Here is a 20,059-nt window from a genome sequence, read left to right as displayed (position 1 = left end):
ACTACGAAGACCAAGATGCTCTGCGGCTGCTCCTGTTTCCCCGCTTCTGCTCGCGGAACCCGGAAGTGAACGAGGCCGAGGAGAGGGGACGGCCGTTTCTGTGGCAACGGGATCTTGCGACTCAGGGCTACCGAGGGAGATGGAAGAACCCGGAGCTTATAGGTGCATTGAGTGCAGTAGGAAGGCTCCTGAGCTGTACAAGGATTACCAGCGTGGCGTGCTGCGTATTTCTATCTGCGTGAGTCATGTTTTGAGAGAGAAGTATCGGGCCGAGCGAGGAGAAATAGAGGGGGGCTGACTGACCAAAAGGAATGTATCGGGGTGGTAGAGATACTTGCCCATGGAAGGGAGACGGGGGTGGGGTTAGTAATAGATTGCAATGTATGCGAATAGTTTTCCGAACTCTTCAGTAACTAGAATGTGGATTGGCTGCACTTCAAATACAGTAATAACAACAACAATAACGTACTTGTACCCGCCTTTTATGGGTACGTATTAGGATTGCTAATTCTGCAAGTAGGAAAAGGCATGTGGGTTGTACTATGGCGGTCCACGTGGGGGGTTGCACGTGGCTGTCCACGTGCGTGGAACTGAAGTGAGGTGTTTAGACTTTGCATAAGTGTTATGTACTGAGTTGAATAGGATCCAAACTGTAGCAGTCTGATTGGTCCTAGAACAATAGGATCCAAAAGGCAGCAGTCTGATTGGTCCTAGAACAATAGGATTCAGAATGCAGCAGTCTGATTGGTCCTAGAACAATGCAGCAGTATGATTGGTTGGCAGGAACCACCCAATCCTGCTCCAGATAGAAGTGAATCCACAACCTGATTGGCTTACAGTAGAATTCCAGAATTAGCCAATCATGTGCAGCCCATTGTGTAAATAATGTATATAAAGCAGATACTGTGAGGGGACATTTATTCATTCCTCCTCACCACTATGAGCTGAATAAAGAGCATGAAATCACTTTGCGACTCTGAGTATATTTCACTGGCGACGAGGATGGGATCCCGCTGAGCTGACTGCCACACACAGCACCGCAGCACCGCCAACTGCCGCACCGCTGCCTCGCACCGTGTATCCAGGCTTCAGCTCCGGGGCACAAGGAACTCAGAATGGCAGCCAACAGCAGCTTCTCGCCATTCAACCCAGCATCTGGAGACTGGGAAGCGTACGCCTCCCGTTTCACCTTCCTCCTAGAAGCCAAAGGGGTCACCGACGAAGAAGACGCCAAGAAGAGGGCGATATTCTTCAGCGTCTGCGGAGAGGAGACGTTTGAAATCGCCCGGGCTCTCCTTGCGCCTGAAGACGTCGCTACTGTTCCATACAAAACAATAATGGAACAGCTGAAGGGGCACTTTTCGCCGCAGCCCTCAGTGGTGGCTCGTCGAAATGCCTTCTACGCAAAGCGGCAAGCCCCTGGGGAAACCATAACTGGGTTTGTGACCTCTCTCCGCCAAGCCGCCCGGTTCTGCAACTTCTCAGAGCTGGAGAACATGCTTCGTGACCGCCTCGTCGGTGGCCTGAAGGATGAGAAGCTGCAACGACGCCTCTACGCTAAGAAGGACCTAACGTTCCAGGTCGCTCTGGAGGAGGCCCTGGCAACAGAAGCTGCCGAGAGGTCGACCCAAGAGGCACGGCCGAGCCTGCCATCCCAACCGAGGGTCCACCATGAAGACCTCACCGACGACTCAGGATCCGACAGGGAGGAGGTGCACCGAGTACAGCAGCGCACTCAAGCAGCGCACAGACCACAGCTGCCTCGACGAGAAGGAGGGAACTGCGCAAGCTGCGGGGAGAGTCACGAGAGGAGGACCTGCCGTTTCCGCAACGCAGAGTGCAGGCAGTGCAGAAAATCGGGACACATCGCCCGGGTGTGTCGGGCTCGGCCCACCCGACACCAGGCATCAGATGACCAATCCAAGAGCCCCAGGTCCCGGGGCCCAACGCACCAAGGCAACTCGACGGAGCTCACGGACTTCCAGGTATACCAGTTGCCCCACCCCAACGTAGAGAAAATTTATGTAGAGGTACAGATAGAGGGGGCCCCATGCCGCATGGAGCTTGACACGGGTTCAACTCTATCCATAATCTCGGCAAGGACCTTAAGGAAACTGTGTCCCACTGGGGGTCCCAAACTCAGGCCGGCCCCATTCACCCTCCGGGACTTCCAGAAACGTAAGGTCCCCACAATGGGGGTGGGGACCTTCAGGGTGCAATACCGAGGGCGGACGCGGCAACTGGACTTGCTTGTGGTCAAGGGCCCCTACATTAGCTTACTGGGATTGGCATGGTTTGGACCACTGGGGCTAGCTGTCACCGGGGTGAACCACACTAGCTTACAAGTGGACGTGGACGCCATATGCAAGGAATTTCCAGGGGTTTTCGATGGGAAATTGGGACAGTATACGGGCCCCCCCATTGCGCTACAGCTTGACCCCGCAGTACGACCGGTCAGGCTCAAGGCCCGCCGGGTCCCGTTCGCCTTGAAACCCCGTATAGACGAGGAATTGGACCGACTCGTAGAGCAAGGAGTGCTGGAGCCGGTGCCTAATGCTCCCTGGGAAACCCCAATCGTCACACCCGTCAAGCCTAATGGTTCGGTCCGCATCTGCGCAGACTACAAATGTACCATAAACAAGGCCCTCACGGCCCACGCATACCCAGTGCCAGTGGTCAGCCATGTCCTTGCCACCCTGGCTGGGTCGAAAATTTTTGGCAAGCTGGACTTGGCCCAAGCATATCAACAGCTGCCAGTAGATGAGGCCACAGCAGAGGCACAGACGATTGTGACGCACAGAGGAGCGTTCAGGGTAAAGCGGCTGCAATTCGGTGTCAGCGTGGCACCAGGCATATTCCAGAATATAATGGACTCTCTCCTTAAAGGGATTCCTGGCGTCACCCCCTTCTTCGATGATGTGTTGATTGCCGGCCCCACACCAGAGGAGTTTGAGGACCGCCTCCGCACCGTTCTGCACCGTTTCCAGACGGCGGGTCTCAAGGTGAAGCGGGAAAAATGTCTACTAGGAGTGCCTCAGGTGGACTTTCTGGGATTTATGGTGGACGCAGAAGGGGTCCACCCGACTGGGGACAAGGTACGGGCCATTTGTGATGCCCCAGCGCCCAAGAGCAAGACTGAACTTCAGGCCTTCTTGGGACTATTGAACTTTTACCATTCCTTCCTTCCCCACAAGGCGGCGGTAGCGGAGCCCCTACACAGACTCCTGGACAAGCGGGCCCCTTGGGTGTGGGGCCAGCGCCAGGAGGCCGCATTCCAGGCAGTCAAGGACTTGCTTGTCTCAAACTCGGTCTTGGCACACTTCGACGAGAGGCTGCCGGTGGTGCTAGCATGCGACGCCTCACCCTATGGCATTGGAGCTGTCCTGGGGCACCAACTCCCGGATGGAAGAGAGGTACCGGTGGCGTACTTTTCCCAGACACTCAACACAACCGAGCGGAACTACTCGCAAATCGACAAGGAGGGTCTGGCAATCGTAAAGGGAGTAAAAAAATTCCATGATTTCTTGTACGGGCGGCCCTTCACCGTGGTGACTGACCACAAGCCGTTGCTTGGCTTGTTTGCCCCCGAAAAGCAGACCCCCCAAGTGCTGTCTCCTCGCGTCCTCAGGTGGTCAATTTTCCTTGCCAGCTACCAGTATGCACTGATTCACCGACCTGGGAAGGCGATGGGCCATGCGGACGCCCTCAGCAGGCTACCACTACCGGAAACAGGCCCTGACCCAGCACCTGCACAAGAGGTTATGAGCCTGGAGCTGCTTCCCGACCGCCCCATTCAGGCACAAGAAGTTGCACACCATTCCAAGAAAGATAGGGTCATCTCCCGGGTCCTGGACTGGGTGTGGAGGGGATGGCCCAGCAGCAGCCCCGGGCCAGAATTCGCCGGCTACACAACCCGCAAACATGAACTGTCGGCCCACAAGGGGTGCCTGTTATGGGGAAGCAGAGTCGTTGTTCCCCAGCCCCTCTGCAAAAGGGTCCTCACAGCCCTACACGAGACACATCCAGGGGTAGTAAGAATGAAGGCCCTTGCCAGGAGTTATGTGTGGTGGCCGGGGATCGATGGAGAGATAGAGGCCTGGGTCAAACACTGCCAGGCCTGCCAAGAATCCCGCCCAGACCCCCCAAGGGCCCCAGTCCAGTCCTGGGAGTCCGCCCGAGCACCATGGTCACGCCTGCATGTGGATTTCGCTGGCCCCTTTCAGGGGAAAACATTCTTCATAGTGGTGGACTCCTACACCAAATGGCTGGAAGTCGCACTGGTACCGTCCACTTCCACGTCCGCAGCCATCCGGGTACTACGCAGGCTGTTTGCAACCCACGGGCTCCCTGACACTCTCGTCTCAGACAACGGGACTGCATTTACGTCAGGAGAATTCCAAACCTTCACAGCGCAGAACGCCATCCGCCACATCCGTTCGGCGCCGTTCCACCCTGCCACCAATGGCCAAGCAGAACGCATGGTGCGGACCACCAAGGACACCCTTCGCCGCATGACGCAAGGGGACTGGGAGTACCGCCTTGCCACATTCCTTCTAGCACAGCACAGCACCCCCAGCTCAACGACTGGCCGGAGCCCCGCTGAACTACTAATGGGTCGGCGCCTTGCAATCAGATTGGACCGCCTTCACCCCGATAGAGCTCAGGATGAGGTAGTGGTGGGGGAAGGCAGGAACCCCCGGACCTTCGAGGCCCAGGACCCAGTGTACGCAAAGAATTTTGGGGCAGGCCCAGCATGGGTACCCGCCACAATCACCAGGGTCACTGGCCCCGTGTCGTACGAGGTGCTAACGGATGGGGGGCAATGCTGGCGCCGCCACTGCGACCAGATACGGCGACGATTCCCGGGAGAAAACCAGGAGGAGGACAGGTCAGAGGAGTCCCAAGGGAACAGCGGGGCAGTGAGGCCCATAGAGCAGGAGGGGCCAGCAGGAGAGGCAGAATCAGTAAATACAGAGAGGACCCGTGAGGCCGAAAGGACACCGGAACCAGAACCACGACTGAGCGAGCCGGTTGCACCAGACCAAACAGCCGCATCACAGCCAGCATCCTTGGAACACGAGCCAGAACCCGGAGCCCGGACCAGGGAACACCCCAGGCCACAACGCACACGTAGGCCGCCGGCATACCTTGAGGACTATGAATGCGACCTCCCGGGCAGGACTGGAACTTAGAGGGGAGGGGTGTTATGTACTGAGTTGAATAGGATCCAAACTGTAGCAGTCTGATTGGTCCTAGAACAATAGGATCCAAAAGGCAGCAGTCTGATTGGTCCTAGAACAATAGGATTCAGAATGCAGCAGTCTGATTGGTCCTAGAACAATGCAGCAGTATGATTGGTTGGCAGGAACCACCCAATCCTGCTCCAGATAGAAGTGAATCCACAACCTGATTGGCTTACAGTAGAATTCCAGAATTAGCCAATCATGTGCAGCCCATTGTGTAAATAATGTATATAAAGCAGATACTGTGAGGGGACATTTATTCATTCCTCCTCACCACTATGAGCTGAATAAAGAGCATGAAATCACTTTGCGACTCTGAGTATATTTCAATAAGTGTGGCAGCGCAAGCCCTTAGATAGAGATGGGTGGAGGGAGTCTTTTAGTCTCACCAGCAAGCAGAGTTCATAGTGTGGTTTATGAAAGTCAGCCTTCCTTGTCTCTCACCTGGCAGTGGAATTCTCACCCCTTCAAGGCACAGGTGTTCTCAGGGTTGTTCAGCCTGCCATGTAAAAATGTATCTTATTCACCTAGACTTTTGTAGAACTTGATCATTCAAATCCCAGTATAATTTGGATGGTTGCTGCTGTGTTTACATGGCAGAGGGCCTTCTCAGTAGTGGCACCCACTCTGTGGAATACCATCCCATTAGATGTCAAGCAGATGAGTAATTACAGTGGTACCTCAGTTAAAGAACAGTCCTGTTTACGAATGATTCGGTTTACGAACTCCACAAAACCGGACGTAGTGTCCTGGTTTGTGAACTTTACCTCGGTCTAAGAACAGAATTCGAACGGTGGAAGGGCACTGGCGGCAGGAGGCCTCATTAGGGAAAGTGCACCTCGGTTTAAGAACGGTTTCAGTTTAAGAACGGACTTCCGGAACGGATTAAGTTCGTAAACCAAGGTACCACTGTATATATATATTTAGGAGACATCTGAAGGCAGCCCTGTATAGGGAAACTTTTTAAGGTTTAGTGTTTTACTATGTTTTTATATATGCTGGAGTGGCTGGGCCAACACAGTCAGATGGGCAGGGTACAAATAAATTGTTGTTTTTGTTGTTATACAATCTGCACACTCAGCTTTCACAAGTGTTCTAGCTGCTGCATTCTGTACCAGTTGTCATTTCTGAACAGTCATCAATGGAGGGAACAACATACAGTGCATTATAGTAATCCAACATGTATGCGGTCAAGGCATGTATCAATGTGGCTACTGACTAGGCCACAAAGTCAGCTTCCTCTAGGTAGGGCCATAGTTGCTGAACCAGCCTAACCTGCTAAAAAAAGCACTCCTAGCAACCAGCACCACCAGCGCCTCAATAGATAGTACTGAGGCCAAAGTCAGATCTCAGCCTCCATCAAAATTGGCATGTTTCCTAAACCATAACCTTCTATGTGGATGAAGCTTCATCTTGTTAGCTCTGATGCAGCCTACTATCAACCCAAGACACTTGTTTAGGGTTGAAACTGTCATATTAGGCGGTGGGGAAGAGTGGTAGTTCTGCTTCCCCTGATAGCCTATCAGCCCAAGCCTATGTATTGCATATAAATGTTGATAAGCATGAGGGAGAAGACAGAACTTGAGGCACTAGAAATTTCAGTGGCCAAATAATAAAGCAAAGAAAGTCCCCTAGTACCACCTTCTGGGTCTGTCCTCCCGAGAAAGATTGTGCCTTTAAGTCCCATTTGGCTCTCCATCATCCTCCGTGGGTTTAAGTCATTCAAGGCAGATTTTGTCTCAGGTTGGCCTGGAATAGAACTAATAATTGGTGTCCTTATTCAGATATTGTAGATTTGGAACTGAATGGATTCCCCAAAGCCAAGGAATCTAGACTAGGCTTCTCAGACAGTGGTTCCACTACTGTCTCCTTAAGGAGTACAGGAAATACCCCCCCCCCAAAAAAAATATATCTTGAAGCATTGATGAGTTCTGATATCTGAAACCTCTAATTTCCTTTTTTCAAAAAAGGCATTACTGATCCATATTTCTCTCTTATTTTTTTGCCTTCCTTAATTTGTTTTTAAATAAATTGTATCTAGTTCGTCTTTGTGTTCTAGTTTTTACATTTTGGATTAAGAATACAAAAATCATTTTCTCAGGAGTGCCCCATCCCTTAGGTGAGAAGAATATCTCTCACGTACTGTGGTTTGGTGAAGGAAAGATACAACAGAAGCTCTTCTACTGTCTCCTACTTTCTTTGTACCTCTGTGCAAATGAAATAAATCAACACTGCATGTGGGGGCAGGGCAGAAAGCAACCAAAATCTTTCCTATTTCTTGCCATATCCTGTTTTATGTTTTCATCTTACTGGTTTGTAACCTTTTGGGCAGTGGCTGTATTTTTGGTTTTATTTATTTAAATAAAGACACTGTATAAACGGTAAAAGATGATCCACTGGCCTTGAGCTAGATCCACTGCTTTCCATTATGCCAGGAATTTGGTACCCACAGGCACACATGCACTCACAGAGGCTTTCCCAGATGCCCACTGTGCATGTGTCCCAGGTGAAATAAGACTTGGAGGAAACATTGTATTGTAACCAGTAATATAGACAGTAGTGTATATGGCACTAACAACAGTTTTTTCCAGTTTGCAGATATGTCCATAGGCCTCCAAAAATTGGCAATTCCTTCATTATGCTGACTTCAGGGTACAGCTCTACTGGCACTATATTGCAGTTACAATGGGTTGTATCCAATGACGTTATTTGTGCTTATGGATGGCTCTTTTGTACAGTGTAATGGGGAGAGAAGCAGTTTTTGCCTATTCCACTTCCTTGCAACCTGCTGTGTGTGCCCCCAAAATTTATTCCATAAGCTTGAGGAACCTTTCTGCTGATGGATACAACTGGTCTCTCTCCCCCTTGTCCTTTTTATATCTTCTAAAAATCATTCATTCATTCAACTAACTGACTAACTAACTAACTAACTAGGTGCTGTGGTCTAAACCACAGAGCCTTGGGCTTGCTGATCAGAAGGTCGGCGGTTTGAATCCCTGCGATGGGGTGAGCTCCCATTGCTCGTTGCCAGCTCCTGCCAACCTAGCAGTTCGAAAGCATGTCAAGTGCAAGTAGATAAATAGGTACCACTCCAGCAGGAAGGTAAACGGTGTTTCCGAACACTGCTCTGGTTCGCCAGAAGCGGCTTAGTCATGCTGACCACATGACCCAGAAGCGGTCTGTTGACAAATGCCGGCTACTCGGCCTATAGAGCAAAATGAGCGCCGCAACCCTAGAGTCATCTGTCACTGGACCTAACAGTCAGGGTCCCTTTACCTTTAACTAACTAACTAACTAACTAGATTCATATATCACTTGAGTGTAATAAAACTTCAATGTGGTTTGCCTTGGTAATCAAATCACTGCCTGAACAACCTTTATTGTTCATGACAATAAAGCCCTGAGCCCGGCCTTGGCTGGGGAGGGCGGGGTATAAATAAAAATTATTATTATTATTATTATTATGATGACTGCAGTTCAGAAAAAGAAATTGGGGTATTGGTTCATCTAGACATACTTGTTACACAATTATTTGAGTGCAGTTCTTTATCAAAGACTGATAGAATACATCTCTGACAGGCTTATAGCATGAATTTTGCTTTGTTGATTTTATACACAAAACGGGGACTCAAGTGTAATATATGTCTCCATAAATTGTAGAATGTACTTAATGCACTGTTATTTAGAGAATGCCCTATTGTGTGTTTAAAGGGGTGGGGGAGAGGGGGTTCCTTCAACTTGTAAGCCTTATGAAAAACCATGTAACTTTGTGTATGTACTTAAGTAAGCTTTATGCCTGCGTATTCCAAAAGCATCTGAATAAATTATTATTATTATTATTAATCTCAGGGCAGTTCACATAGGATAATTTTTTTATAACCAAACAGCTAAACTTCAGTAATCAAAATATATTTGAATTTTTGCTTATTCAGTTTCAGATATTTAACATACAATGCAAATAAAGGATCTGAAGCTGAATAAGGATGAAGGACTTCTTGAGTTTTGCATCCTGTACCTGTTTTTCATCTGTTGTTCTTAGAACATGCTTTCTGATTTTCTGTTTTGAAAAACCAGCATGACTTCATTTAATTATAGTTATAATCTGTTCCTTAATAGAGTTCATGCTATATTTAATTAAACATGTCCTTAGTCCATCTCTCTGTTTCAGGCTCATAAAGCGCCTGGCTAATTGGCTTTCTCTTTTTATTTTCTTTTAACTCTTTCTTGTTTCTACCTCCCAAAGGATGAATGTTGCAATGAATTTTTATCCAAGCATTCTTCATTATCTGTCTTGACTACAAACATTTTTAGAAATAAAATTTAATATAAACTGCAGCTTATTTTGTCTAGCAAAGCAAAGGATCTTCAAATTGTCTTGTCCCTTGCTGTACTACTCATCTATGGACATCTTTCTAGTTAGATTTGTGGGGCTTCAGGATGCCTATACCTTGTGCTTTCCTTTCACTTACCTCTTGTACTTCTCATGGTATCTGATGCTGCCATTTAGCGTTTTCTGCCTGTTACTTTAGGAATTTTGTTGTGTTGCTTGACAGCAGCCAGGTTTCTAAGGTAAAGTTGACACTGGCTTTTTCTTCTGTAGAGCTTGAAGGCACATACCATGAACATAGAGAGCCTCTTTATCAAAACTTTGTAAAAAAAGAAACCTGAGCAACTTGTGCACATTTTCTCTATGAACCTAGTTGTAGTAAAGAGCTGTCTAAACAAATATCTGCCTCTCAGGGTCTGAAAATATTGTCTTACTCTTGATGAACTATTTGTGCAGAAAGTTAATAACAGAAATAAAAACTCCTACCTTTATGTATCCTTATTTATTCCCCATCTGTACAGCACATTTAAAGGTACAGTAGTATCATACCCCCTTAAACAGTCATAGCTTCCCCCAAAGAATCCTGGGAACTGCAGTTTAAGTGTTCAGAGTGTTGTTGGGACATCCTATTCCCCTCACAGAGCTACAGTTCCCAGAGTTCCCAGGGAAGATGATTGGATTGTTTAAGCACTCTGTGAATTGTAGCTCTGTAAAAGCACATCAAAGTACAAGTGGATAAATAGGTACCACTCCGGCGGGAAGGTAAACGGTGTTTCCATGCTCTGCTCTGGTTCGCCAGAAGCAGCTTAGTCATGCTGGCCACATGACCTGGAAGCTGTCTGCGGACAAACACCGGCTCCCTCGGCCTATAGAGCGAGATGAGCACCGCAACCCCAGAGTCGGCCATGACTGGACCGAATGGTCAGGGGTCCCTTTACCTTTTTAAGGAACATGGGGGTTGCCTCTCCGAACACTTAACAAACTACAACTTCTAGGATTATTTGAGGAAAGGTATGACTACTTAAAGTGGTATAATAGAGCTGTAAATGTATGGTGCAAATAGGGTATCAGTTTATTTCTCTTGATCTTGCCTCTTACTCTGCTCTTTCTTGTATTTCCTCTGTCTTGTATTCCTACTGTCCTGGCTGTTTCCTGTACATCCCTTTATTTCTGAATCTTCCTCACCCGAACATTCTAACACTCTGCTTTCCCTGTATTGTATGACGTTTAACAAATGACTCTCTCATCTCATCATCAACTTCAGTGCAGCATATGGTCTAAAAACACCAAGCAATAATAGAATTTGAAATAGAATGCATTTAAGAATATTGTATGGCTAGGGTTATGATGGCATTTAAATATATATAGTTGTCATGGTGACCATTATGAAGTGTTCTAAGTCCCAGTATGTGGTGTGGAATAAAAAAGTAACAGGGAAACAAGCTCAGACAACATAAGAATGGGTTGCAAAATAGTAATAAAAATAGTTTTTATAGGAGGGGCTTTTCCCTCATATCCTTTCTTATTTGTATACAGTGGGAAGGGAAATATTGGCAGATGAGGCAGAAACATAGGTGCTGTCCTGGTCTGTTGGCATTCGCTGATTTTTGGCATGGAATGAGGTTTTGGCCTAGAACACGACCAACATTCCGATAGCAGCAAAATGATTAGTTAGCCATTGCTAACTAATCACTGAAGAATCTTCAGAGCACAAGTTTAAAACCACTTAAGCATCTCCCCAACAGTGATCCACCATTCTGAAAATGGGGAATAGTGTGGACACCAAGTTGAGGCTGATAAGCTCTTATTTGGATGGGGAAAAGGGTAGAACCTAGATAGCTGAGGTCCTGCTCAGTACATACCATAATATAAATTGCAAAATGGATGTCCTTAAGGCTTACAGCATGATGTAAAGCTCGCTTTTTTATTAATAATAACTGGCAGCCAAGGTAGTTGATGGGAAAGCTAGATAAAAGAAGCTGTACTGAAAGATGGTAATAAAACACATTTTAACTACTGTCACATCTTTTCAATGTCAAACTATCCTTTGGCAGCATTTTATTATCATTTAACTACTAGGAAAATGTATTTTCCTCACATAAAAACTAAAATGGAGGTGCTATTTTATAGTCTTTGCTTCATGTTATCTGTCTTCTGGACAAAAGCAATTCCTTCAGCAGAAAGTATACAAAATCCAGTATTTGCTTGCATAAAAGAAGTTGGCAGATTTTGTAAATTTTGCATGAACATGAGTGCTTTGATATGACTGATTGTTCTTGCTGTTGGCACATACTTTTCATTTTCAGGTAACAAGTGTCTCTTTCTATTTTGCTGGGTACAATTTAACATCTTTGTCAAAGAAAATTTTAGTGAGTAGCAATACCACAAGAGAGAAATTATTCCTATCAGTGTACATTGTGATATGCTCATGAGTTTATCCAACAATACAGCAGCCAACCATTATTTCTAGTGACTGGTGAGGCATCCTTGCTTCCTGATGCAAGGAGGCAAATATAATGTTTCTGTATCATCATTACCTGGCTAGGAGTTTTTAGAACGTTGGGCAGTATATACACATTTGGGGTTTGTAACAACCCTTCTCCTCCAGCACATAACACTAATAAAAAAATCCAGTACAAGTGCACTGTATTGCTATTTTGGGGAAAAAATTACTGTCTGCTATGCTTTGTTGCTGGTGGTTTTTTGAAAATGTAGATACTCCAGTCATAGTGTATACATGGCAGTATAATCTGTCACTAGTTATAGTTTTCACTGCTAGCTACTTGGTGATGGTGTTTGTGGACCCCAGCCAATTACACTGAAGAACACAGACTTTTGTTCTGGGAGGGAAAATAATTTGTTCCTACACATTCTCTCTCCATCGTCCATAATTTTATGAGCCTCTATCAGTCTGCCTTTATTAGTCTTTTCCAGCTCGACAATACTTTTGAGATGATGGTATCAGGAACAGATTAACTGTATGTGGACATACCATAGGCATATAATATTAATTTGGCATTTGCTATTTTATTTTTTAGTCCCTTTCTAATAATTATTAACATTAAGCTTGTCTTTAGTGCTGCTGCTGCTACAACACACCACCACCCCATGGGCTATGACTACTGCAATTCTGGAATGCATCTGTGCCAAACATTGAAGGACTGGATCATCATCATCATCAATTTATGCCCCATCTTTTTCATTGACAGGGACTCAAAGAAGCTTGCAGATATTTTTATGGTCCTTGCAGATCATCTTGTATACCACATGACTGTTTCGATCTAATAAGTAGTATAGAATTAAGCCTAAAATATCTGTCTTTCAACAGTGTATGATGAAATATTGAAATGTAAATTCCTGTTCACGTGGATAAAAATAGACAGCCTTGGTGGTTATATTTTATGAGCTTCTATGCATTTTTCTATGTCTGGCAGTTCACTGCAACTTGGTGTGCTGAGTCAAAAACATGCACCATACCCAGCACTATGGTTGGATGAATTGTGAAGGTATAAATATTTTGCTATCAAGGCAGCATTTTCAGATGAATGTTTTTTGTTATATTAGACTGAAAATGAGGCTACATGGAATTATCAAGAGGTTTAATGGTATCTATATCACTGCAATATTACTTTGTGATGTTTTTAACTTGCTCTTGCTCTGTTGCTTTCAGAAATCCTGTCAGAAACCGGTGGACAAGTATATAGAATATGATCCTGTTATCATCTTAATAAATGCTATCTTATGCAAAGCACAGGCTTATAGACATATATTGTTCAATACGAAGATAAATGTAAGTTCCTGGGGGCTTTCCCTTTTTATCTTAATTTAGTGTAAGATATGCGGTTCTTGTTAGAAAATTATGAGACGCATAATGAAAATATTTGGTGTGAAACTGGTCTTTCCTTCTTCCTTTCCATGTAGTACTTATATTAACTTCAGCTTGCATCCTTTTCTGGAAGTTTTTTCTTGTCCTGTTCCCCACGGCAAAAAATAATTACAACTCTTGAAAGTCACTCTAAAGCCCATATAACATATTAACTGAATGAATAATAATTGAGTTCCTTGGGTAGCACAGTGTGTAGCAGTGCTCTGGAAGATGTTCTGTTTTTCAGAAGTCTGATTATGAGCCAAGTAACATTTAGTTATTCTTGCAGTCAGCGTATTTCCATATGTATGTTGCAAGTCCCTGGATGGGAAAGATGTGTGCACCATCACATCTCTGTGGAGGCAGCGCTCAGTTAGGCTCCTTCAGTCTTTCCTTTTTCCATTCTGCATCTTCTAGTATGAGAGAGCTGACTTCTATGATGACTTATGCATCTAACACCAATAAAACTTGCAAAAAACAACATTGTTTGTAATGGTAAACAATAGTGTTAAATGCCTGATGTCCATTGGCCTCTGAAACTAATGCTATTTCATATTTCAGATTCATGGGAAGCTTTGCATATTCTGTTTGCTTTGTGAGGCTTATATCAGATGGTTGCAGTTACAGGATTCAAGCCAAAGCACTGAACCTGATGATTTAATTAGATATGCCAAGGAATGGGATTTTTATCGAATGTTTGGGATAGCGTCTCTGGGTAAGATCCAGTATAATTTGTCATTGCTCCAAATATTCTTTCTAGGTTCTTTTTATCTAAACATTTTAAACTGGTTTGAATGCATTGTAATTATTAGTGTGCAATGGATGTGTTGTATTGTTAGTTTATTTTTCCATAATGTCTCACTTGACTTCACATAATTTGCTTGGAGGATGCTCAACAATCAAGAATTGACAGTATTCCACCAATCTGAATGGGTAGTTATGTATGAAAAAGTATTGCAGGCACTTGTGAGTGCAAGTATTTTACAGCAGAGAATGTTGGGGTTGGGTCTGGGAGACAGAGCCCAAATCTATTTTCAGCCAAAAGCCCCTTGAATAGCCTTGAAAATCACTTGTTTCTCAGACTCTTTTCAAATTGGAACAATAGCGACCTGCATTGAGGAGGTCAGGTCTCAGGCTTCCAGTTCTACTGTTTTCCCACTAGAATCCCAGGAGCCACCATTTGAAGCCAGTTGCAAAATTGTGATGGGGAGCAGAACTAGGTGGTGGTTCAGTAGTGGGTTAACCTGCACTGGGATGACTGGTGGTGTCTAACAGGGTTCAAGGCTGTGCCTTATGCTCTTTAATATCCACCTTAAAACTCATAGGAGAGGTTACCCAGAAGTTTGAAGTTGGTTGTCACTAGTGTTTGAATGGTATGCAGCTCTCTATCAGCTTAACATTTCACAGGGAGGGTGTGGAGGCTTTGAACCATTCCTTGAGGTTACTGATAAGCTACATACATACAGGCAAACAAGCTGAAACTCAGTTTGGACATGACAGAGGTACTATGGAGCTGTGCTCCCTTTGAAAGATGAGGTTCAAAATTTGGGAGTGCTCATGGGCCCAGCTTTGCTCCTGGATATTCAGTGACGGTGTGACCAGGAGTACTTTTGCTCAGCTTCAGCTGGTGTGTCAACTGTGCCTGTTTCTGGCCATTTCTGATTTTAGTCATGCCTAGCTCCCCATTTCTAAGCACAGTGCAAAGTGTTGGTTATCACATCTTAAACTTCCACAAAGCATGATGCCTAGGGACTGCCTCCTTCCCCATGACTCTGCTCATTCTCTGAAGTTGATGGGGTTTCCCCCTCCCCTCCGCAACTGGTTTTAATGTATCTATGTGGATTTTTTTGTTCATTTGTTTGTAAGTTGCTTTGAGTTACCTTGGGCAAGGTAAAGTAACTAACAAATGTCATACATACATGACAATCCAATCCAAAATGTAGTCTTTTCTGCAGAAAACTACTTAAAGGCACCTTGCGAATTTATGTAGTAAAATGTCTGGTATACCTTCTAATGACTGTTTAAGAAATGCCTTAATCTCTCTCTCTCTCTCTCTCTCTCTCTCTCTCTCTCTCATTCAGAACAAACTGCCTTTTTGATTGGCATCTTCACTGCTTTGTGGCTAGCAAGAGCTGTAGTCCTGACAACCAAGGCAGATTTCACCTTTCTTCTGAAAGCATTGCTGCTATCCAGCTATGGAAAACTTCTGTTGATTCCAGCTGTTATTTGGGAACATGACTATACTCATTTATGCCTCTTGCTCATTAAAGTGTTCGTCTTGACATCAAACTTGCAAGCAATTAGAGGTATTCCTAATTTTACTCTTGCAGTATAGTAAGTTGTAAAGCAAGTCAGGATTGGGACATTTGTTCAGCCCAGATATAGAAGTGCCACCCCATCTTCATGGTTTTGACTGCATGAGGCAGGCATTCAGCATTAAGATGTAAAACATCAAAGAAGGAAACTTTATTCAGAGAGCGGAAACTAGAAAGAGAGATTGGCGTGCCTGACAGCAGACTTGAATAAATGTGAAATCTGTACAGTGTGCAAAAGATAGCAAAGACTGAAAGCTTAATCTTTGACTCTAGCAAAGCTGACATTACAACAATAGTTGCACAATAATCCAAAGGAATAACAGTTTTTCATTTTGCCTTGAACATGTACTATTATGTTAGTTTGTTCATATGCATTACATCCCATACTTGGGTAAACCAGTCTCTTTGCCCTTGTCTGTTCTAGCAAGTATAGAGGTGTTCTGTATCACTGATGCAGTATTTCAGGAAAAGTGGGTTCCTTCCCAATGATCTAGCTGGTGGCACAAGGACAGTGTTGCTTCTTCACTGCCCCCAAGTAATGCAGTTCTTGCATAAACATCTAATTGCCACAAAAAAGAACAAGAGGCAGGTGCCAAACCGCAGAGCATGGTAGGTAGAGTAGTACAGTGGTCTAGTACAGAGTAGTACTGTGCTTTGTGGTCAGTCTGGACTGCCTCTTTCTCATTTTCCTGGCAATAATGGTGTAGGCTGGATCACTGAGAAGGAACTGGGTTGCAAAAGATCTCAAAGAAATGACTAGATTACTAGAAAGGAATGCTGGGCCAAAATTGTGCCATTTTCCCTTAGTGCGGTTGTGGTCCCTTGGAAGGCAAAAGTGTGGTGGCAGAGGGAGAAAGAGAGAGGGGGGAGGGAGGGAGGGAGGGAGGGAGGGAGAAAGAAAGAAAGAAAGAAAGAAAGAAAGAAAGAAAGAAAGAAAGAAAAAGATTGGAGGGGGAGGGATAGAGGGATAATGTGAGGGAGGGAGGTTTTGGGTGGTGATAGTATTAACAGATGGGGGGGGGGTGATAAGTCCTGACCCCCACAGCATGCAGCCTTGAGAGATTAGCTCCAAAAGAATTCAGCCCTTGATGGAACAAAGGTTGCCCACTCCTGCTTAAATGATTAGTTTGCAACTGTGATAATGTTTAACACTACCTGTTCCTAGTCCTGCATATTTTATTCACATAGCCATCACATATTAACTAGAAATGTGATTTTGTCCAGACTAACCCAATTTTTCCTTTCTTTTGCAGTTACCTTGAATACAAGCCGAAAACTTTGTCTGGTGGCTATTGTGAGTGGATTAATTTTTGAAAATGCTATCATCAGCTTGTTCCAGAGGATAGGATGGAATGTTTGAAGCAATCTTGATTTAGTTTGTTTTAGGTGGAATTACTTGAAGATATAAAGGAAATGATGTTTTTTTGAGTCATTTATTTTGCCACTGTTTACTACCTGTTTGTTATAAATGCAGTGGTAAAGAGACAATGAACATAAAGAAAACGTTCCATGCTGAAGAGGAGATAGTAATATGAAGAGTGCAATGACGCACTGATGGAATGTAGTTAGTTCTATAACGTACTTCAGTATTTTTATTTGTCAAAAATGTATTGGACTGGTGGTACTGCTGTCCTAGATATTTATGGATCCAGTTGTGGTCCATTTTTTCTACTACACTATTTAGTGTTTTGTATTTTAAAAAAGCCTGATTAGTATAGTAGTTTCATTATGAGGGGGGGAAAGCATATGTGGAAGTGGAGACAAAATGATATCCTATGACACCTAGTCTGACCACCTTTTGAAAGCTATTACATCAGAATGAACAGCAAACCAATGCTTATGACATGGCATACAGATTGCAGTAAAGTTAAGGCTGAAATCCTCTACTTACCTATGAGTAAGCCCCATTAAATTTGGTGAGGCTAACTTCTGAGTAGACAAGTATAAGCCTGGAGCACTTGCTTCCTTTGCAAGGGCATTACTTTGATATTGCTGGCAGCTGCGCTACTTATTTGAGGGATAATCACATTTTAAATTTGATGTTGATACATACTCAAATAATAAAGATGCTTTGTGGGCTTCATTTCTAAATCTCTTGATATTGATGTTTATGTAAGAGGCATATTTAAAGTTATTTTTGAAAAGATTTAAGCGGCGATCCTATACCCACTTACCTGAGAGTAATGTGATGGAACTTAATTCTGAGTAAGTGCATAAAAAATTGTACTGTTCTTATGCTTCCCTGAAAATGAACTTGACAGCCTTATTACATGTTTACTCAAAAGTAAGCTCTACCTGGGTACATATGAGTGACGCCTATGTATGATTTAAGTGTACAGTAAAACTTCATTCTGTGGACGATAGCATATTTAATTAGGGCAATAGTAACAGGAGGTAGCTGGAATAGATAATTGTCTCCCAAAATTAATTGTAATTAACTGCCACATTGGGAAACAATAGCTTGTACTTGGAAAGTTATATGCTATTAATTTTTTTTTTTACCCCAAACCAAGTTGATTAGGTAGGATGATTTCTGGAGCTCCCCACCCAATATCTTGGCAGTTCTGTTCCATGGAATTGTGTTCATAGAAGCTGAGGCATCTGTTTTATTTATACTTAATTATAAGGTTCAAACATGAAGGTGGTCTAGGTGAATTTTGGTGTTCAATGAGAAGCCCTCTGATATATTTGATAAACTTTGCAGTGAACTCGATGACTCAGAACTAGAGGTATTAGGAATCTGTGTTGATGTTTAATATCCTTACTTACCCTTGTTTTGTTGGGTAACATTTCTGTACTGCCTTTCATTTCAAAGAATATTTTATTTTGAGAATTTATATGTCACTTGTCATTTCTATGATGAACTATCAAGTAGTTACATATGAAATGTAATATAATAAAATTCAGTTATTAAAACCAAATCGGAAAGCAGAAGAGAAAAATGGAAAGCCAATACCTGGTCAGAGGCAGGTTCCTCACATAAGTTTTGCCCCATTGCAGGGTTGTTCTCAAGTGCAGCACTCCCAGCTCTACACTTCTATAAGTCTATGATCTTCTCACATAGATAAGAATGTCAGCTGTTCTCTATTATGCTTAAAGGCAACAACTAGGCTAAAGACTAAATGTTCCTGGTGGTCCCTGTATCTAGAGTGGCACAGGAATCCTCTTTTTACCACTGAACTTGAGGGAATTTTTCTGTAGACAGGATATCCACAGCCTATACTACAATCATCTGTGTCCATGCCATTAATTTTTTAAATTTCATAACATTTATATTCTACTTGATTGTAAAAAAGAGTGATTTACAAAAGGAATAAAATAATGAAATGGTCACTTTAAAATGGCTAAAAACAACTATTTAAAAATGTCAAAAATATTTTTAAACCAATAATAAACTGCCACTTCTAGCCTGTGCCAACAAAATGCGTCTTCCCAACCTCCCATCTGTTGTTCCATCCTCAGCAGCTTTGAGGACAGAACTCGGTCAGCCCCACGCTGGGCTGGAAACTTTCCATGGCCTACATCTTTGAGAGAACAAAACAGAATATATAAAACAATACTACTTCTTTTAAAGAAATTATATAACACAGTGATGACAACAAAGCCATATAAGAGCAAACAGTAAAAGATCACAACCAGTCATCTCTCTCCTCAGCACATAACTGTAAAAGCTTTTGCTGGGATCTAAGAAACGGTTGGTATCCTTCAAGGGACTTGTGATGACCCTGTATAATCTTTAACCTTCAGATATGCTAACCTGACCTGATGTGCTGTTCAAACTGCTTTTGAAGCTTTGTTCAGTTTCAAAAGCTGTTTCTCAGTGATATGGAGGTGGGCAGGTTTGCTGTTTAAGTGGGAGGGGGAGTTGAAAGCCCCCATCTTGAAAAATCCCCTCTAAGAAGATGTCAGGAAGAAGGTTATAATCTAGCCACTACGGCTGGGCAATATCAGCTTTTCAACAATATCGCCAGCCAAACATCGGTTTGTCGATATACCACGGCACTGAAAAAGCAAGCTGCATTGGCCTGCACCAGGCACCTGGTGAAACAGCCCCAGCTCTCACCTTGGGAACTGGTTTCACCCAGGCACTCACAGGCTGGGGCAACACAGCTTGTTTGTACAGCTCAGCTGGGGATCAGGAAGGTTCCCCCTCCCCAGCTGAGACAGCCCCGGTGCTCCCCCCACTCATGGGCAAGCGGGCAGAGCCAACTGCACGCCCCTCAGCTGAGCAGCTTCATGAAGCCCCCACCAAAAGATGCAGAGGGAGGAACAAGCTGTATCAGCGCCTTGCCAATACAGCTTGTTTCTC

At 44.2% G+C, this 20,059-nt stretch overlaps 1 protein-coding gene and 1 long non-coding RNA gene across 3 annotated transcripts; one reads left to right on the top strand and one right to left on the bottom strand.

The window, feature by feature from the left end:
- Positions 1-103: 103 nt before the first annotated feature.
- ARV1 (ARV1 homolog, fatty acid homeostasis modulator) lies at positions 104-18,583 on the top strand. Of its 2 annotated transcripts, XM_080998661.1 has the most exons (6): positions 11,015-11,044; positions 11,877-11,939; positions 13,241-13,360; positions 13,997-14,150; positions 15,517-15,741; positions 17,004-18,583. In XM_080998661.1, exons 1-6 carry the CDS (start codon positions 11,030-11,032, stop codon positions 17,108-17,110), a joined length of 684 nt encoding a protein of 227 aa, XP_080854787.1. In that variant the 5' UTR covers positions 11,015-11,029; the 3' UTR covers positions 17,111-18,583. The 2 variants fall into 2 exon arrangements, with proteins under 2 accessions (XP_080854786.1, XP_080854787.1); XM_080998660.1 differs by lacking the exons at positions 11,015-11,044; positions 11,877-11,939 and adding an exon at positions 104-238.
- LOC308473279 lies at positions 17,340-20,041 on the bottom strand. The gene is made up of 2 exons (XR_013984004.1): positions 19,968-20,041; positions 17,340-19,934 (listed from the first exon to the last, which is right to left on the bottom strand). It is a non-coding gene; the product is annotated as an uncharacterized lncRNA (long non-coding RNA).
- Positions 20,042-20,059: the final 18 nt, after the last annotated feature.

This window comes from Podarcis pityusensis (genome assembly GCF_964106645.2).
Source record: "Podarcis pityusensis genome assembly, chromosome: 3".
NCBI lineage: Eukaryota > Metazoa > Chordata > Lepidosauria > Squamata > Lacertidae > Podarcis > Podarcis pityusensis.
Note: the sequence above shows the minus strand (reverse complement) of the source record. Positions and strands in the feature narration are given on the sequence as shown.